This window comes from Leucoraja erinacea, chromosome 40 (assembly GCF_028641065.1).
Source record: "Leucoraja erinacea ecotype New England chromosome 40, Leri_hhj_1, whole genome shotgun sequence".
Classification (NCBI taxonomy): domain Eukaryota; kingdom Metazoa; phylum Chordata; class Chondrichthyes; order Rajiformes; family Rajidae; genus Leucoraja; species Leucoraja erinaceus.
Window position 1 is genome coordinate 1,239,164 of NC_073416.1, and position 27,030 is coordinate 1,266,193.

The window sequence follows — 27,030 nt, forward strand, 5'->3', positions numbered from 1 at the left end:
TGGAAAGGTCACAAGTGAGACTCTTGACAGAGGTACAATGGTGCAGTGTTGCTAGGGGCGGCCCACGGTGGCGCAGCGGGTAGAGCCGCTGCCTCAGAGACCCGGATTCGATCCTGACCTCGGGTGCTGTCTGTGTGGAGTTTGCACGTTCTCCCTGTGACTGTGTTGGCTTCCTCCAGGAGCTCCGGTTTCCTCCCACGTCCCAAAGACGGGCGAGTTTGTAGGATAATCGGCCCTCTGTAAATTGCCTCCTTAGTGTGTAGGGAGTAGATGAGAAAAGGGCCTGTCCCACCTTCACGACCTAATTCACGACCTTTTTTAACTAGTGGACATTTTTCATCAGGCTAGAAAAACGCCCCGACCTATTTGATGCCACGAGTAGCTACGACTAGCATCACGGCCCGCTACGACCATGCTGCGAGTACGAGTCAAGGGCAAACTCCGCAGAGGTTGTGAAAGTGGGACGGGCCCTAAAGTGGGATAACACAGAACTAGTGTGTGAACGGGTGATCGGTGGTCGGCGTGGACTAGATGGGCCGAAGGGCCTGTTTCCATGCAAACATAAAAATCTCTTCAATCTTTCGGATCAAGTAGCCGATACCACCGAGGGGGAGAGCGCGGCAAGGGTTCCTCGTACCCGCTGTTCCTGGCACGACACAAACGTCTGAAAGCCCGGTGGCACACCGAAACCCAGCTGGTCGATAAACGGCGGCTCATTCTGACCGTGGATCTGAACCTTTATACCAGCTTCAAAGGAGGTTTCATCTGTGTGAAAGAACAGAGTAGACCGACGTTAATAGAACGGCCTGTTTCCGCGCTGTTTCTCTAGACTAAAAAAACGAAAGATAAAATCAGGGCACATTGTCTGCCTGAGTATATATTAGTACTGCTTCTGTTTTATTGTTAAAAATATTGATATCAGTAAAGAATGGATTGTGTAAGTGAAGTATATACACTGCAGTTCATCACATTGTTGTACGATTTACAGAGACAGTGTCTGGAGTGTATGGCTTGTGTCATTTATTTCTTGTGAAGCCTCTACATCTCAAAACTCCCAGGGCGTTAGGTCGTCTTTCAATGTTATAAGGTCATAAGTGATAGGAGCAGAATGAGGCCATTCAGCCCATCAAGTCTACTCCACCATTCAATCATGGCTGATCCATCTCTCCCTCCTAACCCCATTCTCCTGTCTTCTCCCCATAACCCCTGACACCCGCACTAATTAAGAATCTGTCTATCTCTGCCATGAAATCCACTGACTTGTGGCCTCCACAGCCGTCTGTGGCAAAGAATTCCAGATTCACCACCCTCTGACTGAAGAAATTCCTCCTCATCTCCTTCCTAAAGGAACGTCCTTTAATTCTGAGGCTGTGCTCTCTAGTCCTGGAGGCCAAGTCAGTGGATATTTTTAATGCAGAGATAGACAGATTCGTCTCTATGATTAGTATGGGTGTCAGGGGTTATGGGGCGAAGTCAGAACCTTTTATCCCCTGGGTGAAAATATCAGGTGAGAGGGGAAAAGTTTAAAGGGCAAGTTTTTTTTCCACAGAGGGTGGTGGGTGCCTGGAACGTGCTACCAGGGGTGGTGGTGGAGGCAGGTACCATAGTGGCGTTTAAGAGACTTTTGTACGTGGATGTGCAGGGAATGGAGGGATAGGGGTCATGTACAGGCGGATTAGACTCGGTCTTGGCATCATGTTCGGCCCAGACATTGTGGTCTTGTGCTGCGCTGTTCGATGTTCTGTGATCGTAATCTTACGATAGGGCATATCTGTATTTTGAATAGAAATGAAATCAAATGAGAACTACAACATTTCATTTTATTTCAAAATTATAGGTGATCCGCCTGTCTCAGCCAGCTCGAGGTTTGTAATAGAGGTTACAACTTTACTGTAAATCGAGTCTAATTAAAATGGCCACTGCAGCAGCCGGAGCTCATGAACAATACCGCAGCACAATTTTGTTTACTACCGTTGCGCGCAAGCTGGAAGGTGACGTGCTTGGCGCAGGTGGCTATTTACCTGTTTCACCCCAGACGGGAAGGTACTCATCCTGTTGAATGTCCAGCATCAGTTCCAGACCGTTCCCTGTTCCGCCCTTCAGGGTGGTCAAGATGGGCTGGTCTTTAGTCTGGCCCGAGTTGAAAGTGTAGCACTTGCCGTACCTCGTAAATACCTGCAGGAAACAAAGTCGTTTAGAGTGAGATGCGGAGGGAACTGACGTTCAGGATCAAATTGTATTGTATTGTATATCTTTATTGTCATTTCCTGAGTATTCGCATACCCAGAGGAAACAAAAAAACGTTGCTCAACCAGTGTCCATTCAGTGTGCATGAAAAAATAAATAGAAATAAAAAATACCTATATCATGAACAAATTTAACACTCTACTAAACATTCAACAGGCGTTCCGACCGGCAGCGGCACAACAGTGGCTCTGCTGCAGTGTGGGGGTTTGTGCGCGATACTTGGCAGGGGGCAAAGTCCATTTAACAGTCTTATAGCCTATGGGAAGAAGCTGAGGAGCATCCTGCTGGTTTTGCAGCTAATGCTCCTGTACCTCTTCCCAGATGGGAGGATGGAGAAAATGTCATGCGATGGGTGGTAGGGGTCTTTGATGATGGAGATGGCTCTGTTGATACATCTCTTCCTGTATATGTCCAGCAGGAAGGGGAGTGGAGCACCAATAATCCTGCTGGCGGTCTTCACTATCCTGTCTAGTTGGTGCCGTTCGTACGCCTTGCAGCTCCCGAACCAGGAAGTGATGCCGTAGGTCAGTGTGCTCTGCAAATTGCACAGTCAAACCTCCAAAATATATCTTACACTGGTGCAGCCCTTGGGTAGGCCGCACTGAAGCCCATACAGTGAGCTGATTAAACATGGAGATGCACAGAGGGGAAGAACTCCGGGAGACAGCGATAGAGTTGCTGCCTCACCGCGCCAGGGAAAGTCGTTCGTTCTTTTTGAAGTCAGAAGATCTCCTGAGCTAAGGGGCACGTTTCTTGGCAACTCGGGTGTCCTCTGGGCCTGTGATCAGCGGATGCCAACACAATTTCCAAAGCGCACACACACGGGCCGTTTGTTGGTTGCTGTGAGACAATAGACAATAGCTGCAGGAGGAGGCCATTCGGCCCTTCGAACCAGCACCGCCATTCAATGTGATCATCCCCAATCAGTACCCCGTTCCTGCCTTCTCCTCATATCCCCTGACTCCGCTATCTTTAAGAGCCCTATCTAGCTCTCTCTTGAAAACATCCAGAGAACCTGCCTCCACCGCCCTCTGAGGCAGAGAATTCCACAGACTCACCACTCTCTGTGTGAAAAAGTGTTTCCTCGTCTCCGTTCTAAATGGCTTCCTCCTTATCCTTAAACTGTGTGGCCACTGGTTCTGGACTCCCCCAACATCGGGAACATGTTTCCTGCCTCTAGCGTGTCCAAACCCTTTGATTGAGAGGTTCCCTCTCATTCTTCTGAACGCTGCTGACTGCAGGCCCAGTGCCGTCAAACGCTCGGACAGCCAAGTACAGAATTTGAACCAGACGATGACAGGTATGAGCCAATAAACATTAATGATTGATAATCCTGCAAATTGATCTTTCCCACAGTGCTGGGAGATTTATAAGATGTAAGGTATGCTTCTCTCATAGCTAAACCTCAATCGGTGACCTGACTTACAAAATGAGCACACATAATTCTCTGCTTTCTCGTCATGAAGTGAAAATGGATCAGATTAGAAGACAGTGCCAGTGCCAGTGCCATCGGTCCGATTATAACTAATCAGCTTTCGTATAATCAGTTTACGTTCAAATTAGTTGACCTTTTATGCATTTCCTTCAACATTAATGTCATGAGGCATCAGTGAAGTGAAGGCGAGGTTTTCTCAGAATCAGAATAGGTGAATTATCATACACTATGTATAATCCAAAGCCATTCATTCTTTGAGAACCTTTTAGTTTGGTTTGGAGATACAGCGCGGAAACAGGCCCTTCGGCGCACCGAGTCTGCGCTGGCCAGCGATCCGCACACACCAACACTGCCCGCCACACACCAGGGACAATTTACATTGATACTGAAGCCGATTAATCTACAAACCCGCACGACTTTGGAGTGTGGGAGGAAACCGGAGCACCTAGGAGAAAACCCACGCAGGTCACGGGGAGAACGTACAAACTCCGTACAGACAGCGCCCGTAGTCAGGATGGAACCCGGGTCTCCGGCGCTGTGAGGCAGCGACTCTACTGCTGCGCCACCGTGCCGGCCCATGATGAGAACATATGAACTCTTTTACTGTGCACAAGCACCACTGTTACACTTGCACTTCATTCAAATCCAAGTCTGCTGCGACTTACCCAATTATTCAATTATTAAACACAGCTCATCCCCTTAGGTCATTTTAGGAGAATGTGTCAGCTGTGTGTAATTTGCAATTGTGTGTGTTGATTGCTACATAAGTGCATTGGTGCAGAAGTCATTTATATGAATTCTTCGGAAAAAAAAGCACTTTAGGCACAATGTTTCTTATTGTGGTGGGTCAGGGGTTATACTGGGACTTAAGGGGCTGTCCCACTTGGGCGACCTAATCGGCGAGTTAAGAAGAGCGTCTTCGACCTTCAAGCTCAAGGGCATTCGCCTGGAAAACCTCGAGCTGGATTCAACGACTGTCCGCTTTGAAACCGCGATCTGGATCAACCGACCGCGTTGAAACCGCAAGCTGGATCGACCACACACACACACACATTCTACACACACCAGGGACAATTTACATGTATACCAAGCCAGTTGTTGAGTGGATAGTTTGGTTGTAGTTTATATATTGTTTTTAGGCAAGGCAAGGCAACTTTATTTATATAGCACATTTCATACACGAGGCAGACTCAAAGTGCTTCACATAAAAACATATCATACAATAAAATGAAATAATAAAATGGAAGAATTAAAAGAAAATAAAAGCAAAGTTAAAAATGCATTATAAAAAGTGCAAAAGTTAAAAGTGCAATGTAGTTAAGATTTAGCTGAAAGCTAAAGTAAACATAAAAGTTTTCAGTCTTGTTTTAAAAGTGGTCAATGTTGGGGCAAGTCTTAAATCTTCAGGAAGTTTATTCCAGCTATTTGTTGCATAGTAACTAAATCCTGCTTTCCCATGTTTTGTATTTACTCTAGGAATCACTAACAGATTGGTCTCAGAAGATCTTAGCGGTCTAGAAGGCTTATATAGTGGAAGCATGTCAGTGATATACTTTGGCCCTAAACCATGCAGTGATTTATAGGTGAGCAGCAGGATTTTGAAATCAATTCTCTGACATACAGGGAGCCAATGTAAGGATTTAAGAATTGGTGTAATGTGTTCACATGTTTTTGTCTTTGTTAGAACTCTAGCAACAGCGTTCTGAACAAGCTGTAGCTGCCTGACAGTTTTTTCGGAAGACCTGCAAGGAGACCATTACAATAATCCAGCCTGCTATTAATAAAGGCATGTACAAGTTTTTCTAAGTCTTGAGTTGACATGAGTCCTCTTAATCTTGCTACGTTTTTGAGGTGATAGTAGGCCGATTTTGTTACTGATTTGATGTGACTGTCGAAATGTAAATCTGAATCCGTAATAACCCCGAGATTTCTGGCTTTGTTTGAAGTTTTCAGGGACAGAGGGTTAGATATAGAGTTGCCGCCTTAGAGCACTTACAGCGTCGGAGACCCGGGTTCCATCCCGACTACTGTCTGTACGGAGTTTGCACGTTCTCCCCGTGACCTGCGTGGGTTTTCTCCGAGATCTTCGGTTTCCTCCCACACTCCAAAGACGTGCAGGTTTGCAGTCTAATTGGCTTGGTATAAATGTAAATTGTCCCTGGTGTGTATAGGATAGTGTTAGTGTGCGGGGATCGCTGGTTGGTACGGACTCGGTGGGCCGAAGGGCCTGTTTCCGCGCTGTATCTCTAAACTAAACTAAAGAATGTCCACGGCACACAAAAACGCTGGAGAAACTCAGCGGGTGCAGCAGCATCTATGGAGCGAAGGAAATAGGGAACGTTTCGGGCCGAAACCCTTCTTCAGACTGATAGGGGGTGGCGGGGAGAAGGAAGGAAAAAGGAGGAGGAGCCTGAGAACAGAACTGACGTCTCATTCAGATGGCCGCATGTTTGCGACGCTCCCACAGTGTTACTGGACTGAATAGGGTGATTTCACGAAAGGTCACTGGAGCATAGATCCGCACCCACGTGACCGAAAATCTCAACTGGAGTACATGTTAGTGAATGGGAAAACACGCACTTTCCCACCCGTTAAAAACATGGAAAACGGCCGATATTTGAGCTGAAATTTTCTGTGCTAGTCGGGGTGACCGTGAAGCACAGCGACCTAAATTTTCAGGCAAAAATAAAGATAGAAAGTAAGGTAATTACAAGAGGGAACTGAAGGTGGAAAAACAGCGGAAGTGAACAGCGGCCATTTGCCATGGTGATTTAAAGATCCAAAATATCGGGAATTATCGCGTTTGCTTGAAATTAAGGCATTGCTTACTTTTGATGAAATTCAGCGAGCAAACGCGATAATTCCCGATATTTTGGATCTTTAAATCTCCACGGCAAATGTCTGCTAAGCACTTCCGCTGTTTTTCCACATTGATATCTCCATTCAAAAATGGCACACTTTCCCCTTTGTCTTCAGGGTGCCAATTATTCCTTGAATTTAGTGCCACTCAGGATCAATCTTAGTTGGCACACAAAGATGCTGGAGAAACTCAGCGGGTGCAGCAGCATCTATGGAGCGATGGAAATAGGCAACCCCTTCTGGGATGTCCCCCCCTGCACTCCTCTGCCCTTTGCAATGATAGGCATGTGCAGGCAGCAGCTCTCCTCTCTCTCCAGCGAGTCGTGCACCAGCCCCCCCCCGGCCATGCAGGCTTGGAGGAGACAGAGCAATTGCAGGCTGCTCCTCGCTGGGATGCCCAGTGCATGAAGCTGCCTCACAACGCAGGCCAACACGCCACTCCTCCCCTGGACCCCGTCGGCACCCGGTCCGCCCCTATATTAACCCCCCCTCCCCCCCCTCCTGTGCCCCCCCCCTCCTCCCCCCTCCCCCATCCTCCTCTCCTCCCTTTTTTTTAAAGATCCAAAATATCGGAATTATCGCTCCCCCTCCTCTCCCCCCCCTCCTCTCCTCCCCCCCTCCCCTCCTCCTCCCCCCCCTCCTCCTCCTCCCCCCCTCTCCCCTCCCTCCCTCCCCCCCTCCCTCCCTCTTCCCCTCTCTCCCTTCTCCCCTCCCCCCCCCCTCCCCTCCCCTCCCTTTCCCTTTCCCCCCCTCCCCCCTCCCCCCTCCTCCTCCTCCCCCCATTCCCCTCCCCTCCTCCCCCCCCCCCCCCCCTCCAATGCGGAGATGAAGTCACAGTCTCCCTCCCCCCCCCCTCCTCTTCCTCCCCCCCTCCTCTCCTCCCCCTCCTCTCCTCCCTCCGCCCCCTCCTCCCCCCCCCTCCCCCACCCTCCCTCCTCCTCTCCTCCCTCCCCCCCCCCCTCCCCTCCTCTCCCCCCCCCTCCTCCCCTCCCCTCTCCCCCCCCCCCCCCTCCTCTCCTCCCTCCTCCCCCCCCCCCCCCCCCCCCCCCCTCCCCCACGCTTGGACACTTGCCACCCTCAACTGATTGTAAAGAGATCAACGCCTGGACTGGCCAGGCAGGGAGAATGAGGAGGGAGGTCAGGAATGAGGAGGAGGTGGGATGGGGAACAAGCTGGGATATAAAATCAATTGCCAGCAGGCTGGAATGAAAAGGACATTGGTTGAAATCACAGATCGAAAGCAATGTGGATATAATAGGAGATTTAAAAAATCAAATGGAGCATTCTGGAGCACATATGCCAATCCTATAAATCCTATCGCAAACGATAACCGGGGTATTAATAGGGCAATGTTGTTGATTTTATGGGCTGTGAATGGGCATTAGATGCTCTTTGCCTGCAGGTAATCCTCGTTAATCATGTTGATGAAGCCGCTCGGCTGCAGCCGACATTCCTCATTGCCGAGTTTAGATACCGGTCGGCAGCAGAACATTCGCCTGCGGCAAACATCAAGGATTGAAACATCAAACATTGAGAGTAGTAGGGAAGATTCAAACAAGAGGACATGATTTGAGAATTAAGTTTAGGGGTAACATGAGTGGGAACTTCTTTACTCAGAGAGTGGTAGCTGTGTGGAATGAGCTTCCAGTGGAATTGGTGGAGGCATTTATCATTTTAAATTAAATTGGATAGGTATATGCACGGGAAAGGAATGGAGGTTTATGGTCTGAGTGCTGGTAGATGGGACTAGGTGAGAATAAGTGTTCGGCACGGACTAGAAGGGCCGAGATGGCCTGTTTCCGTGCTGTAATTGTTATATGGTTATATGTCGCTTTGACAGGGATACACCCACGAGGCACTCTGGATTGACTCTTAAAAGCAATTCAGTTTGGGCAACCAACAGCTTAACCCTCAGGTGGACAAACTCAGTGGGTGAGGCAGCATCTATGGAGAGAAGGAATAGGCAACGTTTTGGGTCGAGACCCTTCTTCAGACTGATGTTGGGGGGAGGAGGGGAGGGGGGGGAGAGAAAGAAAGAGGCGGATACAGTAGGACTAGTGGGAGAACTGGGAAGGGGAGGGGAAGGAAGGAAAAAGCAAGGGCTGTCTAAAATGAGATAAGTCAATGTTCATACCGCTGGGGTGTTAACTACCCAAGCGAAATATAAGGTCCTGCTCCTCCAATTTGTGCTGGACCTCACTCTGGCCACAGAGGATCTTTGCTTGCAGATGACAGTTGGGTTAGGGTTAGGGTTAGGGTTGTGAATGAAACCCGTTTGATTCACAACGCTTGGTTTACTACAACAGGCCCTTTGACCCACCAAGTCCACGCTGGCCATCGATCACCCGTTCATGCTAGTTCGAAGTTGTCCTACGGCTTTTTCGCTGAGTGGACCATCTTGCTCCACTCTGTGATCTTTGCCCACCACCCTTGGTGTGAAAAGGTTGTCCCTCAGATTCCTATTAACTCTTTTCCCCTTCACCTTGAACCTATGTCCTCTGGTCCTCGATTCCACTACTCTGGGCAAGAGACTCTGTGCGTCTACCCGATCGATTCCTCTTGTGATTTGATACATCTCTACAAGATCAGCCCCTCATCCTCCTGCGCTCCATGGAATAGAGACCCAGCCTACTCAACCTCTCCCTGTAGCTCACACCCTGGCAACATCCTCGTAAATCTTCTCTGTACCCTTTCCAGCCTTTTCTTTTACTCCTCAAGTTCTTATAAAATCTTTCCCCTCTCACCTGACATCTATGTGTTCTGTGCGGGAGAGTGGACGCTGGCACGCTTTAGCTGCCGCTGCTCTCTCTTCACATTGTGTTTTTGATTTTTTTGTTTTTGGACTGATTTCTGTTTTTAATTTGTGTTTCTGTGATGTCTTTATTATTTATTTTATTCTGATTATATGTTTTTTATTCCTGTTTATCTCTGTAAGGTGTCCTTGAGATTTCTGAAAGGCACCCAAAAATAAAATGTATTCAGTCCAAATACTCTCTAGAATTTAGAAGATTGAGAGGGGATCTTATAGAAAGTTACAAAATTCTTAAGGGGTTGGACAGGCTAGATGCAGGAAGATTGTTCCCGATGTTAGGGAAGTCCAGGACAAGGGGTCACAGCTTAAGGATAAGGGGGAAATCCTTTAAAACCGAGATGAGAAGAACTTTTTTTTCACGCAGAGAGTGGTGAATCTCTGGAACTCTCTGCCACAGAGGGTAGTTGAGGCCAGTTCATTGGCTATATTTAAGAGGGAGTTAGATGTGGCCCTTGTGGCTAAGGGGATCAGGGGGTATGGAGAGAAGGCAGGTACGGGATACTGAGTTGGATGATCAGCCATGATCATATTGAATGGCGGTGCAGGCTCGAAGGGCCGAATGGCCTACTCCTGCACCTAATTTCTATGTATGTATTAGGGAGTGGATGAGAAAGTGGGATAACATAGAACTAGTGTGTGAACAAGGTGATCGCTGGTCGGCACGGACTCGGTGGGCCGAAGGGCCAGTTTCCATGCTGTGGCTTTCAATAAATCAACTTAATTGCAGCACTTTTAGTTTTTTTCAGTAAACCAGCATCTGCCGTTTCTTCAGCCTCGAATTTAATACCAACTTAAAACTGAAGTTTTTAAGAAGGAACTGCAGGTGCTGGGAAATCGAAGGTGGACAAAAATGCTGGAGGAACTCAGCGGGTGCAGCAGCATCTATGGAGCGAAGGAAATAGGCAACGTTTCGGGACGAAACCCAAAGGGTTTCGTCCCGAAACGTTGCCTATTTCCTTTGGGTTTCGGCCCGAAACGTTGCCTATTTCCTTTGTTCCATAGATGCTGCTGCACCCGCTGAGTTTCTCCAGCACTTTTGTCTAATGCATTTCGTTGTCTCTGTACTGTACACTGACAATGACAATTAAATTGAATATGAATCTATCTAAAACTGAAGTTGCCATAGACACTGGAACTGTAATACATAATACAGCCCACCAGGTGGCAGTCCTTCCTCAATTGCCAGGAAGCCTGACAGCAGTGCCACCTATTGGGAGGGAAGGGGTAGCGCATCCCCTGTTGAGTCTTCCTGACAGAAATTTTAACACCAAATCCAGCAAAGTTGCTAAACATATTTAGGCAACACCTTGAGAAAATGTCTTCACTTCCAGGATCCAGGATGGGGAGGAATCTGCCTACAGCAAGAAGTGTCACAGCTGGCGTCCTGGTGCCATCGCAACAACCTGGAGATCAATGCTCTTAAGACTTTAAGTGGAATTGGTTGTAGACTTTAGGAGAGCTCCCCCTCTCCTCACCCCACACACCATCAACAACACCACAGTCACATCTGTGGAGTCTTTTAAGTTCCTGGGAACCGTCATCTCCAGGGACCTTAAGTAGGGGCCACCATCGACTCCACAGTCAAAAAGGCCCAACAGAGGATGTACTTCCTGCGGCAGCTGAGGAAACACAATCTGCCACAGGCAATGATGGTCCAATTTCACACGGCCATCGTAGAGTCTGTCCTCACCTTCTCCATCATGGTCTGGTTTGGCTCAGCCACCAAGCACGACACCTGGAGGCTGCAGCGAATCGTCCGATCAGCAGAGAAGATTATCGGCTGCAACCTTCCCTCCATTGATGAACTGTACACTGCAAGGGCCAGGAAGCGAGCGGGCAAGATCATCTCTGGCCCCTCTCACCCTGGCCTCAAACTCTTTGAATCACTTCCCTCTGGAAGGCGACTCTGGACTGTCAAAGCTGCCACAGCCAGACATAAAAACAGTTTTTATCCACGAGTAGTTGCTCTACTCAACAGCCAAAAGTCTGTAGCCTCCTTGTGCTCTGCTATTTTATTTAATTCACATGTTTAAATTATAATGTTTTATTTTTAATTGTCTCCTGTATATTGCGTTGTAATCCTTGCAAGCAAAGCACCAAGGCCAATTCCTTGTATGTATACATACTTGGCTAATAACATTTGTTCAATTCAATGCAATTCATCTCAAGCCTTGACTACTTAAAGAAGTAAATCTGAGAACATCAGTTCTATTTGGGCATTGTCAATAGAACTGCCATGTTCATGAAGTTCATAAGGGATAGGAGAAGAAATAGGCCATTCGGCCCCTCAAGTCCACTCCTCCATCCATTCTTGGCTGATCTATCTCGCCATTTTACAGCAGACACAAGGAACTGCAGATGCTGGAACCTTGAGCAAAGCAAAGTGCTGGAGGAACTCAGCAAGGTCGGGCAGCATCTATGGAGGGAAATGGACAGGCAACCTATCAGGTTGGGAGCCTCAGTCTGAAGAATGGTTCTGGCCCAAAAGAGTCGTCTGTCCATTCCCTCTACAAGTGCTGAGTTACTCCTGCACTTTGTGCTTTGCGACCATCTTACAGTTCATTAAGGGTACGAGTGAACACCTGACTTGATGTGGTGGAGATGGAGTTAGCAAAATACATTTATTTCACCAGAGGGTGGTGAATCTGTGGAATTCATTGCCACAGACGGCTGTGAGGCCAAGTCTGTGGATTTTTTTTAAGGCGGACATTGATAGATTATTGATTAGTTCGGTTGTCAGGGGTTATGGAAAGAAGGCATACACCTTGGTTGAGAGGGAGAGATAGATCAGCCATAATTGAATGATGGAGTAGACTTGATGGGCCAAATATCCTAATTCTGCTCAGTTTATGAACATGAATTATGGACTTGGTGGACTTCTGCCTGATGGTAGCGGAGAGATGAGTGTGTGGCCAGGATGGTGTGGGTCCTCCCATTCCGAATCCGACCTTTCTGTCCTGGGCCTCCTCCATGGCCAGAGTGAGCACCACCGGAAATTGGAGGAGCAGCACCTCATATTCTGCTTGGGCAGTCTGCACCCCAGCGGCATGAACATTGAATTCTCCAATTTCCGGTAGCACTTGCTGTCTCCTCTCCCTTCTCAGCTCTCCCTCAGCCCTCGGGCTCCTCCTCTTCATTTTTCCTTTCTTCTCCCCACCCTACATCAGTCTGAAGAAGGGTTTCGTCCTGAAACGTTGCCTATTTCCTTCGCTCCATAGATGCTGCTGCACCCGCTGAGTTTCTCCAGCATTTTTGTGTGCCAACTAAGATTGATGCTGAGTGGCACTAAATTCAAGGAATAATTGGCACCCTGAAGACAAAGGGGAAAGAGTGCCATTTTTGAATGGAGATATCACACTATAAAATGAGTAATTGTTCATTATGAAATACACTCAAAATTGCTCAGATCGACAAACTTGCAATGTTAATATTTAACATTGCTCCGGGTCCCGTGGAAATCCATACGCAACCTGGAATTGCTTTTGCAATCTGCTTGTTCTGCTTCCAATGCAAGCGACGGGTTGCTCGCCACCATCTTATGGTGCTCAGTTCGTGAACGACATCGCTGACCTTTGACCTCCGCCAACCGAGTGGGCTCTTTCTGGGAGCTCCATCGCTTTTCAGCGTCAGTCTAAATGGAATTCTTTCGTGCCCTTTTGCAGAGAGCAGCTCGTTCCACACCACTGTAACAAGGTAGCCTCTTGATCTGCGATCGGATACTGGAGCTTCAATGAGCTGAGTAGCCATTTTCTATCTCCTTGTTTTGGAGATTTTCCAACGCACTGCGCCGGCTGATTAGTATTAATTTACGGTGGGATATTCAAGAGTCCTGGCTGACTGTGCTCAATTAGCACACAGTAATCAATCTGCTTTCCATTAATACCTCAAGGTATTAAGTCTTCAACTTTTGACGCCAATCGATATATCTTCAAGGCAAAGGAGATTGCAGCAAGTATAATGAAGTCAGTCACACCGAGCCACTTGTTGCGCAGCATTTCCCAGACCAGCGCATAATACATTGCTGTGGTGCAATAAGCCTACAAAAGAAGCTTAACCCATCATGGCTATATACAGTTGTCGGAAGGAACTGCAGATATTGGTTTAAACGAAAATGCTGGAGCAACTCAGCGGGACAGGCAGCATCTCTGGAGATGAGTGGGTGATGTTTTGGGTCGAGACCCCAGCTTGGACGAGTTGGGCCGAAGGGCCTGTTTCTGTGTCGTATGACCCCATTTCCTCCCACACTCCAAAGACGTACAGGTTTGTAGGTTAATCGGCTTGTATAAATTGTATATGTTCCCTCGTGGGTGTAGGATGATGTTAGTGTACAGGGTGATCGCTGATCAGAGCAAACTCAGTGGGCTGAAGGGCCTGTTTCCGCACTGTGTCTCTAAAATCTAAAGATTGAGCTATAGGGAGAGGTAAGGCAGGCTAGGTATTCCTTGGAGCACAGGAGGCTGAGGGGTGATCTTATAGGGGTGTATAAAATTATGGGGGGAATAGATTGCACATAGTGTTCAAGAAGGAACTGCAGATGCTGGAAGATCGAAGGTACACAAAATTGCTGGAGAAACTCAGCGGGTGCAGCAGCATCTATGGCCGAAACCCTTCTTCAGACTGATGGGGGGGTGGGAGGAGAGAAGGAAGGAAAAAGGGGAGGAGGAGGAGCCCGAGGGCGGGAGGATGGGAGGAGACAGCTCGAGGGTTAAGGAAGGGGAGGAGACAGCAAGGGCTTGCAAAATTGGGAGAATTCAACATTCATGCCATCAGGATGCAAGCTGCCCAGGCGGAATATGAGGTGCTGTTCCTCCAATTTCCGGTGTTGCTCACTCTCGCATATAGTCTTTTGCCCCCAGGATAGGGGAATCAAGAACTAGAGGACATAGGTTTCAGGTGAGGTTGGAAAGGTTTAATAGAAACCAAGGTGCAACTTTTTCCGCTCAGAAGGTGGTGGATATGTAGAACAAGCTGGCAGTGGAGGCACATGAAACATTTAAAAGACATTTGGACAGGTACTTGGATAGGAACGGTTTAGAGGGATGTGAACCATGTGCGGGCAGGTGGGACGAGCTTCGGTGAGGCATCTTGTTCAGCATGGATGCGTTGGGCCGAATGGGCCTGTGACTCCATGACACTCGAAGGACATTTCCCCGTGACGGACGGCCAATGAAAAGCAACTAAGAAGCCAGAAGTAAAAGAGACACAATGAAACTTACAAAATTCTTATAGAAACTTACAAAATTCTTAAGGGGTTGGACAGGCTAGATGAAGGAAGATTGTTCCCGATGTTGGGGAAGTCCAGGACAAGGGGTCACAGCTTAAGGATAAGGGGGAAATCCTTTAAAACCGAGATGAGGAGAACTTTTTTCACACAGAGAGTGGTGAATCTCTGGAACTCTCTGCCACAGAGGGTAGTTGAGGCCAGTTCATTGGCTATATTTAAGAGGGAGTTAGATGTGGTCCCTTGTGGCTAAGGGGATCAGGGGGTATGGAGAGAAGGCAGGTACGGGATACTGAGTTGGATGATCAGCCATGATCATATTGAATGGCGGTGCAGGCTCGAAGGGCCGAATGGCCTACTCCTGCACCTAATTTCTATGTTTCTAATGGGCAAGGTCTTGAAAACTGGAAGGCTTGCTCTTGCATTTGGAGAAAACCACGCCTCAAATAAAGTCATCATAAGCCTGGTAGACAAAAACGCTGGAGAAACTCAGCGGGTGAGGCAGCATCTATGGAGCGAAGGAAATAGGCAACGTTTCGGGACGAAACGTTGCCTATTTCCTTCGCTCCATAGATGCTGCTGCACCCGCTGAGTTTCTCCAGCATTTTTGTCGACCTTCGATTTTCCAGCATCTACAGTTCCTTCTTAAACATAAGCCTGACTCTTAACTGGGTGTTAGCGATTAAAGCCAGTGGCAGCTTCAGCAGTATGGGTCGATTATAACGTCATGGTTGTCAGAAGGATCAGACGAACAAGTTGGAAAGATTGCTGAGAAGCCTTGGCAATGGCAGCAGGCATTGTTCTCATTGTAATTTAAATAGAGAAGAGGAGAGCAGAATATGGCACTTAATTGGAACTCTATTCCTTGTCAAGCAAAGTTAAATCCAACATTTATACTGTACGTCCCAACAGGTGCCCGTCTGGATGAGTGGCACGTGGGAATCAATCTTGCCATAGAGGGAGTGCAGAGACGGTTCACCAGACTGATTCCTGGGATGTCAGGACTGTCTTATGAAGAAATACTGGATAGACTCGGCTTGTACTCTCTAGAATTTAGAAGATGAGAGGGGATTTATAGAAACTATGCAAAATCTTAAGGGGTCAGGCTAGTTGCAGAAGATTGTTCCCGATGTTAGGGAAGTCCAGGACAGGGGACAGCGAGGAAAGGGGGAATCCTTTAAAACAGGAGAAGAACTTTTTTCACACAGAGAGTGGTGAAAAAACTCTCTGCCACAGAGGGTAGTTGAGGCCAGTTCATTGCACAGAGAGTTAGGTGAGCCCTTGTGGCTAAGGGGATCAGGGGGTATGGAGGGGCAGGTACGGGATACTGAGTTCATCAGATGATCATGGAATGGCGGTGCCAGGCTCGAAGGGCCGAATGGCCTACCCCTGCACCTAATTTCTATGTTTCTATGTTTCTATCTCTGTGATCGTTTTCTATGTTAGCTGGCTCCCAGTGATAACAATGGTATTTTAGCCTATGCCAAATCGGAAGCCTCGTTTCAGACAGCTTTCAGTAGGGGACAGAAGAAACGAAAGTAATTTTCAGGAGCAATGACAAAAAAGAAAGAATGATGCACAGAGAGTGGTGAGTCTGTGGAATTCTCTGCCTCAGAGGGCGGTGGAGCTTTCGAGAGCTAGGGGGCTCTTAAAAATAGCGGAGTCAGGGGATATGGGGAGAAGGCAGGAACGGGGTACTGATTGTGGATGATCAGCCATGATCACATTAATGGCGTTGCTGGCTCAAAGGGCCAAATGGCCTACTCCTGCACCTATTGTCTATTGATGCAGCAGCAGTTGGAAGGTTCAGAAAAAATCAATGGCTCAAATTTGGGCCTTGCAGAACATGGTGGTGATCGTAGATCGTAAGTGATAGGAGCAGAAAAAGGCCATTTGGCCCATCAAGTCTACTCCGCCTTTCAATCGTGGCTGATTTATCGTAGATCACAAAATGCTGGACAGGCAGCATCTCCGGGGAGAAGGAATGGATGACGTTTCGGGTCGAGACGCTTCATCAGACCACATGGCTGATCTATCTCTCCCTCCTAACCCCACTCTCCTGCCTTCTCTCCATAACCCCTGACACCCGTACTAATCAAGGATCTATCTACCTCTGTCTTACAAAGATCCATTGATGGCTTCTACGGGCTTCTGTGGCAAAGAATGATGAGGTGGAAGATGTCCAATTGAGCTGTCTTTCCATTAGAACCAATGGTAAGTAACATCAGATAGTGTGCTTTTAACTATCCATACAAGGAATTCACATATTCAAGTGAGGCATCATTTGCAGTATTGTGTTCAGTTTTGGTCTAGAGTCATAGAGTGATACAGTGTGGAAACAGGCCCTTCGGCCCAACTTGCCAACACCGCCAGACATGTCCCAGCTACACTAGTCCCACCTGCCCACATTTGGTCCATATCCCTCCAAACCTGTCTTATCCACCTGTCTAAATGTTTCCTAAACGTTGCAATAATCCCTGCCTCAACTACCTCCTCTGGCAGCTCGTTCCATACACCCACCACCCTCTGTGTGGAAAAAGTTACCCCTCAGATTCCTAGTAAATCTTTCCCCTCTTCACCTTAAACCTGTGTCCTCTGGTCCTCGATTCACCTACTCTGGGCAAGAGGCTCTGTGCATCTACCCGAGAGGGCCTGTACATCAGGCCGTCCATAGCGGCGACTACGGAGGGTTGATGGCCCCGACCACGGATGAACAAAGGAGGAGGACTGACTGAACGTTACTGCGTTCCACCACGGTGAAGAATGTTGATTCTCCGGGGAGGAGGCAGCCGCTCCAGACTTTCCAAGCCGCTTGAGGAATTGTTTCCCCCGACGCCGGAGTTCCATCTTCACGGCAAGAGGGCCCGGAAAATTTTCGGACTGGCTGCAAGGCCACAAATGGGCCCTGACCTCCGGTGTTTCACAGAGGAAGAGGACTTAACTTTCTGGTGCCTTTCCCCCACAGTGGAAATTTCTGATTCTGCTGTGGGGGGACGTTTGTGTTGAACTCTATAATGTGTTGTGTACATTTTCTTTTTTTTTTTAACCTTTTTCTACGGTATGGAAACTTATTATTTAATTTATGTAAAGCACTTTGGTGTCAATGCGAGTTGACTTAAAACATGCTATATAAATAAAACGTACTTACTTACTTACACTGTGCTGGATGTTCATGTTATATTCTATTGGGTATTGCCCTCTTTTTGATTGTGGCTGCATGGTAAATCAAATTCCACTGTACACTAATTGGTGCATGTGGCAATAAATATGAACTTGAACTTGATCTATTCCCCTCATGATTTTGTACAGCTCTATAAGATCACCCCTCATCCTCCTGCCCTCCAGGTAATACAGACCTAGGCTGCTCAACCTCTCCCTGTAGCTCAGGCCCCCTCTAGTCCTGGCAACATCCTCGTAGATCTTCAATTAACGACCATCTCCCCACTCCTGAGTATCTACCCCTATGACATGCTGAAACGCTGCACTGAAAAGCCTTGTTTGGAGTCAGAAATATGTGTCATGTCCTTCGGCATTTGCAGTTAAATATCCGAATGGCAGTGATGAGATGAAACATTTGGACTGACAAGTATTATGTTTCAGCTGGCACTTCTGCTGTGTGCTCGACATTCGAGCTCTTGAGACTCGGTACAAAGTTTGAGCAGAGTAAAGGAAGGAGAATCAGTGCCATTGTTTCATCTCAAGGTCGACCTGTAATCTAACCTGATTTTCCCGCAGCCCCCTTAACATCCTCACAATCACACAAGGGCACTTTAAGTATCATTTTCATTTCTTGCAGTGTGGAGATAACACTTGAATATCACTGCAACCAGCACTTGGCCTGCTCATGGCAACTTCCTTTCAAACTTAACGGCCTGTCCCACTTGGCCGTCATTCGCGCGCCATTTACGGGTGGGTAGCACGTGACGGACACATGGAGGAGTGTGGAATTCGTCCTGTACGAAATCTTCGCGCGCCAACGGCCTGTCGCGTAACTGACGGCCAAAGTAGGACAGGCCCAAGACCCTGGCAACGTCTCACCTCCAACAGCAGCAGAAGCAGGCAAACGATCGCCGAACTCGGCATTGGGCTCACGGCCGTTGCGGTCCGGATCCGCCCCCACTTCTCCTCCCAGAGCGGGGCCAAGAAAATTGAAGATAGACAAAAATGCAGGAGTAAACTCAGCGGGGACCGGCAGCATCTCTGGCGAGAGAAGCAATGGGCAGACGTTTCGGGACTCAATAGAAAAAACATAGAAATTAGGTGCAGGAGTCGTGCCATTCGGCCCTTCGAGCCTGCACCGCCATTCAATATGATCATGGGTGATCATCAGCAAAGCAGGCAAACGATTGCCGTACTTGCCTCGGGCTCTCCATGCCTTCTGATCCCCCACAGCCACAAGGGGCCACAAAATTAAGATAGACTTAAATGCAGGCAATAAACGGGGCCTCAACTACCCTCTGTGGCAGAGAATTCCAGAGATTCACCAAGACTCTGTGTGAAAAGGAGACGAGTCTCGACCGAAACAGCATCCATTCCTTCTCTCCAGAGATGCTGCTGCACCCGCTGAGTTACTCCAGCATTTTGTGTCTATCTTCAATTTTCCAGCATCTGCAGTTCCATCTTAAACCCTTTACTCTCCTTTTCACCTCTTGCCTCTGTCACTTACTCCACCCATCTGCCAACCACCCCTCCCCCTCACCAGTATCCTCCTATCACTTGCCAGGCTGTGTCCTATCCCCTCCTCTCTTCCAGCTTTCTCCCTCCTACTAGTCCTTCAGTCTGAAGTCGAGTCCCGACCTGAACATTGTCTGTCTATTCCCTCCACAGATGCTGCCTGACCCGCTGAGTTCTTCCAGCACTTTGTGTTTAGCTGAAGATTCCAGCAGCTACATATCCTCGTGCCTCACCTTCATTGCCACCCTGGGTGGACACCGTGCCAGGGCAACATAAGATAGGGCCTCCTTAACTTGCTCCGATCTACAATCGAGTGGCTAGCCAGAGTGAACGGCCCTTCCATAAGCTAGTGTACTGTCCGATTCACCTCTACACCATTGTGGACAGTGGACTTTGTCTGTGGAACTGATGCACTACAATGCTGAGAACTATATCCTGCACTCTGTATCTTCCCCTTTGCTCTACCTGTTGTATTTAAGTTTGACTTGATTATATATATGCATGGTATTATCTGCTCTCACCCCAACCATGGACTGTTTACCCTCCTACCATCCGGGAGGCGCTACAGGTCTCTCCGTTGCCGAACCAGCAGGTCGAGGAACAGCTTCTTTCCGGCGGCTGTCACTCTACTAAACAACGTACCTCGGTGACTGCCAATCACACCCCCCCCCCCCCCCCACGGACACTTATTATTTTTTTTAATTCAAATCGTTTGCTATGTCGCTCTTCAAGGGAGATGCTAAATGCATTTCGTTGTCTCTGTACTGTACACTGACAATGACAATTAAACTTGAATCTGAATCTGAATCTGAATCAGGTGTGTAGAGTGCACAGAACTATAGGGGTGAATATAAATCCCTCTCGGTAGTTCTCTGTGCCACATCAGCATCGATTCCCAGACTTCTCTGTGAGATATCAGCTCTTAGCATGTTTTTCATTACCTTGTAATGTCATTGGGCTTAATTTCTGACAGAATAATTGAAAGGCATATGACTGCCACCAGACAGCGTAGTGTGTGATTCTCTCCCTTGAACTACTCTGCAGCCTTGCTCAGTTATGTGAGGAGCGACTCGTGCCTTGGTTATAAATTTTTAACTAAACTGCCAGCATCAGCAAGTCTCCAAATACCCCAGCGAGCATTTTTAACGGATGGCTTTTAATTAGACGCTTGGTGCCACAGCTAACCCCATACATCGTCATCGCGGCTCCCGTCTTCCCCTCTCCCCGTGCTCCTCAAGGGCAGGCTGTCTGCGCTTTGTCCAGTGGATCCGTCAAACGCTATTCTCCATCCTCTCCCGTGGAACCGCTGAAGAACAAAATCTCCAAGCTGCCCAAAAGCCCACTTATCTTCCCCCCCCCCCCCCCCCCCCCATAACTGCCGCGGTGATGACGCTCAAGATTTACGTTGCCCTGATCTTATCCTCGGCACGCCAATTGTTAAAAGCAGTATTTAGGCCACATTTAGAGTGTTGTGTTCAGTCTGGGCACCGTGTTATAGGAAAGATGCTGTCAAGCTGGAAAGATTTACGAGGAGTTTAAGAAGGAACTGCAGATGCTGGAAAATCGAAGGTAGACAAAAATGCTGGAGAAACTCAGCGGGAGAGGCTGTATCTATGGAGCGAAGGAAAAAGGCTACGTTTCGTCCCGAAACATTACCTATTTCCTTTGCTCCATAGATGCTGCTGCACCCGCTGAGCTTCTCCAGCATTTTTGTCTACCTTCCTACACAGCGGTGACTTGGAATTCACTCCTGGAGAGAACAACTCCTGTTTGTGTTTGGTGATACACACATTATTCTGGAGTAACTCAAAACTTATTTCATTAAATAGGAAGGCTGCCGTTTCTCGTTCTAGAGGAGCCGAGTGACTACTGTCAGGTGTCAGTCCAAATTGCCCCGATTTTTATCATCCGTTTCTGCACAGAAAGTAATGAGGGCAAGATTTCCCTCAATGATTTCTGAGAAAAACTGATAGAGCAGTTTGTTTGAAGCAGGGATCTGGTTGCGAGACCGATGCTCATTACTTGCTGTCACAAATTGTTTAACCGGACCCGTTCTCTGGCAAGAAATGTAGTCTTCGATGAATCGGAGACCTTGGACCTTGTGGTCATCACGTCCGAAGAGTCCATACTGCGTTTTACTGCTTACTTCTAGCTGCCTGTCCCGGTGGCTGGTTGGTTGAAAGTGCTGACTGCGCAACATCAGGGCAGTCCCACACCAAGCTTGAGACGGTCAGCATTATGTCCCCGTCCCACTTAGGAAACCTGAACTGAAACCTCTGGAGACGTTGCGCCCCACCCAAGGTTTCCGTGCGGTTCCCGGAGGTTGCAGGTGGTTGCAGGTAGTGGAAGCAGGTAGGGAGACTGACAAAAACCTCCGGGAACCGCACGGAAACCTTGGGTGGGGCGCAAAGTCTCCAGAGGTTTCTGTTCAGGTTTCCTAAGTGGGACAGGGGAGAGTGTCCCCCCCCCCCCCCCTCCATGTGGCTGACTGAGGAAGGCATCGCAGTTGTGCCCAGCATTCGTAAATGCCTGAACAGTCCGATCATCCCACTGTATGTCCCAACCTCTATAATGAAGAGTTAAATGCAGATGCTGGAAAAATCGAAAGTAGACAACAAAATGCTGGAGAAACTCAACGGGTGAGGCAGCATCTATGGAGAAAAGGAGTAGGCGACGTTTAACGTTCTCCATAGATGCTGCCTCACCCGCTGAGTTTCTCCAGCATTTTGTTGTCTACTCTATAATTAAGATGTACTGCAGCGTGGAGCTGGAGGTGAAGTCCTGCCACGATACATTCATGTACACCTTGGACATAATAAAACAGCCCTCGTTTTTTTTTGTAAGCCAGCATCTGCAGTTCCTCGTATCTCCATTTCAGAGAGCATTGTCCTTCAAGATTTGGAACAGAACAGGGCAGCACGGTGGCGCAGCAGTGGAGTTGCCGCCTCACGGCACCAGAGACCCGGGTTCAATCCCGACTACAGGCGCTGTCTGTACGGAGTTTGTACGTTCTCTCCGTGGGTTTTCTCCGGATGTATCTGTTTCCTCCCACACTCCAAAGACGTGCAGGTTCGTAGGTTAATTGGCTTTCTGTAAATTGTGTGTAGGATAGTGCGAGTGTGATCGCTGGTCGGCACGGACCTGGTGGGCCGAAGGGCCTGTTTCCACCCCTGTATCTCTAAACTAAGCTACGAAAGTGGCCATTCAGTCCTCCAAGACTATTCTGCCATTCATCGGGATCTGTGCTCCAGCACTGTACATCAGCACATTTCCCGCAATATCTTTGGTGGGCAACTGTTCATTAGCCTTCTGTTTTTCCAAACTGCCCTCTTTGAAACCTGGATCGGATTTTCCACCTCTTTCTCCTGACCTTGGAGTGCCTCAACCAGTCTCTCTTTCCCAATTAGTTCCATCTTGAAAACCACTCAAGTCACCCTTAATCTTTTAAATTCTGTACAATACAATCCTAGTTTGTGGGAGCTGCCTCAGAATTGAACCTTGGAAGTCCAGGTAACATTCTGGTGAAACGACACCACTCTCACTTCAAGGCCAACATAAATACCTTAAGACATGGTCCCAAAACACAGACGGAATGGCTATCCCTTGTTTTCTTGTCCATTCGATAACAGGGCAGCATTCAATTAGATTTTATTGCTATTTTCAAGACCTACCCACAATTAAATGATTAATGTATATATATATATATACACACACACACATATTTTCACTATTTATAGCTTTTCCACAATTATATGTACGGTGGTGCAGTGGTAGAGTTGCTGCCTCACAGCGCCAGAGACCCAGGTTCGACTCTGACCATGGGTGCTGTCTGTACGGAGTTTGCACGTACTCCCCGTGGGTTTCCTCCCTCAGGTTTGCAGGTTCATTGGCTTTGGTAAAATTGTCCCCAGTGATTGTGTACGGGGTGATTGGTGGTCAGCGCAGACTCTGTGGGCTAAAGTCTAAAGCAAAGTCTCTATAAAGTAGGGGGTGAAGATCGAGAAATAGAAATAGTTGCTGAGTGTGTGAGATTCAGGCAACTGAAGGTGAAGTGATGAAGTGATTAAGATCAAAGATGCTGACAAGTGCAGTGAGAAGAGCAGGGTTATGGGGCTTGAGCAGCTTAGAGAGGGTTGATACCCCTGGAGGGATTTGAAAACAAATTTGAGAATTTTTAAATCGAGCCGTTGCTTAATTGGTAGCCAAATGCAAGTCAGTGTGCCCAGGGGCGATAGGCAAGTGGGACCCGTGTGATCTGCCCGTCTCTTATTTTCAGCTCTTAAGCATCACTTGCTGCTGAAACACAGAAATGGAAAGCTACATGGAGAAGGAGTGGCACACACGCACTGAGATACACCCGCAGAAAAGGAGACAGAGAGAGGTACACACACACACAAAGAGATTTGTACGCAGATAGAGGTGGGCAGACAGGGAGAGGTGGGCAGAGGCAGAGACAGGTGGGCAGACAGAGACGGGCGGGGAGACAGAGACGGGCAGGGGCAGTGGCGGACTGGGTCTAAAAATATTGGTTGCCAGGAGACAAAGGGGGCCCACTTCATCAGGGGCCCACTTGATATAGGGGGCCCACTTCATCAGGGGCCCACTTGCCATCGGGCAAGCTGACACCCTGGCCAGTCCGCCACTGGGCAGGGAGACAGATGCAGGAGGGAGGGAGACACATGCAGAGGGAGGAAGAGAGGCAAGGGGGAGATGCATACAGAAGGAGGGAGGGAGGGAGGGAGAGAGGCAGGGAGATGCAGGCAGAGGGAAGTTGAGTGAGGGGCAGAGAGAGACAGGAAGGCAGAGGAGAGAACGAGGGGGACAATCACACAATGACAGGGAGAGGAGAAGAGGACACACAGGTGCAAATGGCCTTGTCGCACACAAGTCCAATCTTTGCCTGACCTGGGTTGAGCCTTTGTGTCTGGAGAAGTTTGAAGATGGTATTGTTTACAGTTAAAAGAGTGCAGGTGATGCTTTAATTACCTGCTTAATCTGTCAAAATTGGCTGCAATCCCTTGCTTTTAACAAAGATTAAATATTCATTACAGATCAATGGGCAGTTGGCAGCTAGTCAGTATTTGGCTCTGAAGCCAAGGAATGCAAATCTACAACTTGGATGAAGAAATCAAAGCAGAGCTGGGTTTCAATGTCTGTGGAGCCAGGAGGCCAGAGGAATAGTGGCACTTTTGCCATTATAATTTTCGCAGCTGAAAAAGCACACAATGTTCATTCTATTCGACTCTGTGATCTCCCAGAGGTGGTAATGATTGCTGTCATGATGTAACAGGAACAGCCAGACTGAAAAAGGGAGACAGGCAGTCTGAAGGGTCCTGACCTGAAACGCCATCTATTCCTTTTTCTCCAGAGATGCTGCCTGACCCGCTGAGTTACTCCAGCACTCTGTGAAACGTCACCTATCCATGTTCTCCACAGATGCTGCCTGACCCGCTGAGTTACTCCAGCACTCTGTGAAACGTCACCTATGTCACCCGCTGAGTCTCCATGTGAAACGTCTCCACACAGATGCTGCCTGACCCGCTGAGTTACTCCAGCACTTTGTGTGAAACGTCACCTATCCATCTTCTCCACAGATGCTGCCTGACCCGCTGAGTTACCCATTCCACAGTGACTCCCTATCCATGTTCTAATGTGAGTTGACGCAAGTCGGTGCATGTGCACGTGATAGTAATCAACCAATACCAATCTACACACAAAACCTCTACACACTGAAACACAGGCAAGGAACAAGATGAAACTAAGCATTTACAAAAAGTAAGATCGATCTTATCCACGAAGAGATATTGAAGAAATAGGGATGGGACACATGTTATGAATATCTGCAGACGCAAAGTGCTGGAGCAACTCAGCGGATCAAACAGCAGCTCTGGAGAACATGGACAGGTGATGTTTTGGGTCGGGACCCTTCTTCAGTCTCGACCCGAAATGTCACCCATCTTTTTTCTCCAGAGATGCTGCCCGACCCACAGAGTTACTTCAGAACTCTGTGTGTCTATGTTCAAGGTACACAAAAACGGCTGGAGAAACTCAGTGGGTGCAACAGCATCTATGGAGCGAAGGAAATAGGCAACGTTTCGGGCCGAAACCCGTTGGGTTTCGTCCCGAAACGTTGCCTATTTCCTATGGGTTTCAGCCCCAAACGTTGCCTGTTTCCTTCAGGTTTCGGCCCGATACTTCACTCCATAGATGCTGCTGCACCCGCTGAGTTTCTCCAGCTGTTTTTGTGTACCTCTGTGTGTCTATCTTTGCTTTAAAGCAGTATCTGCAGTTCTTTGTTTCTGCATCTTGAGGAATATGCCCAATGCAATGTTGGCCACCCTGATGGCATGAGAGGTAACTAATCAAAGAGACTGCACAAAGCTGACACAGTAGTAATAACGCCAGAGTCCATGTGTTTACTTGCCTGCCTTTTAAATTAGAGACACTGCCTGTTGCGTTCTACAAAATAACATTGAAGACACAAGACTAACATTCTTTCCATCGTCCTTTTCATTTCCTTTCCCCCTCCCTCCTTCGTAACAACAGAATTTGCTGATGTTCTCCTTCGGGGAACCGATGGGAAGGAGTTGCTGAGCTCGACGGTCTGAGATCGCTGAGTTAGCACCAACTGATGTTGTCATCCAAAGGATGTTCTGTAAGGTGGCTTTGTAATGGCCAAGCAACAAACACCTGGCTAAAACATAACCACTGCATTTAAGAAACCTAATTCCAGCATATAGGTTGCGTCACTGTGTTTTTGGCCTTGTAATCTGGGGACAGAGCTGATTTGGAAACAGTACTGCAGGGGAGGAGTTAGCAATGCCATGTTCCCCAAAAGCAATGCCACTGAATCAGAATCTTATGCCATTGAAAGAGGCCATTCAGCCCATTGAGTCCAAATGGCTCGAGGTGATTAGTACGGGTGTCAGGGGGAAGGCAGGGGAATGGGGTTGAGAGGGAATCATAGATCAGCCATGGTGGTTTAGACTTGATGGGCCGAATGGCCTAATTCTGCTACAATACTTATGAAGGTGCCTTGGAGAATAGAATACACCATGCACGAGGAAGCTCATGTTAATGCCTTCCCTTTGGCATCTTTGGCATTGAGTATAGAAGCTGGGATGTAATGTTAAAATTGTACAGGGCATTGGTGAGACCAAATCTGGAGTATGGGGTGCAGTTTTGGTCACCAAATTATAGGAAGGATGTCAACAAAATAGAGAGAGTACAGAGGAGATTTACTAGAATGTTGCCTGGGTTTCAACAACTAAGTTACAGAGATAGGTTGAATAAGTTAGGTCTTTATTCTCTGGAGCACAGAAGGTTGAGGGGGGACCTGATAGAGGTCTTCAAAATGATGAGAGGGATAGACAGAGTTGATGTGGACAAGCTTTTCCCTTTGAGAATAGGGAAGATTCAAACAAGAGGACATGACTTCAGAATTAAGGGACAGAAGTTTAGGGGTAATATGAGGGGGAACTTCTTTACGCAGAGAGTGGTGGCGGTGTGGAATGAGCTCCCAGTGAAAGTGGTGGAGGCAGGTTCATTGGTATCATTTAAAAATAAATTGGATAGGCATATGGATGAGAAGGGAATGGAGGGTTATGGTACGAGTGCAGGCAGGTGGGACTAAGGGGAAAAAAATTTGTTCGGCATGGACTTGTAGGGCCGAGATGGCCTGTTTCCGTGCTGTAATTGTTATATGGTTATCTTAAGATATTGCAGGGAAAATGAGTTTTGGAGAACATTGGGCAGTTGGTTTCGGGGAAAGCAAAGAGAGTC

The 27,030-nt window shown here is 47.9% G+C and overlaps 1 protein-coding gene across 3 annotated transcripts in view; it reads right to left on the reverse strand.

Annotated features, from left to right (window-relative positions):
• asic1b (acid-sensing (proton-gated) ion channel 1b) overlaps positions 1-27,030 on the reverse strand; it is a 365,289-nt gene that overhangs the window by 44,769 nt on the left and 293,490 nt on the right. For all 3 annotated transcript variants that reach the window (XM_055664318.1, XM_055664316.1, XM_055664317.1), the window contains exons 2-3: positions 2,022-2,175; positions 638-765 (exon numbers count right to left, since the gene is read on the reverse strand). In XM_055664318.1, coding sequence (XP_055520293.1) covers positions 638-765; positions 2,022-2,175 — 282 coding nt within the window. The remainder of the gene's footprint in view (positions 1-637; positions 766-2,021; positions 2,176-27,030) is intronic.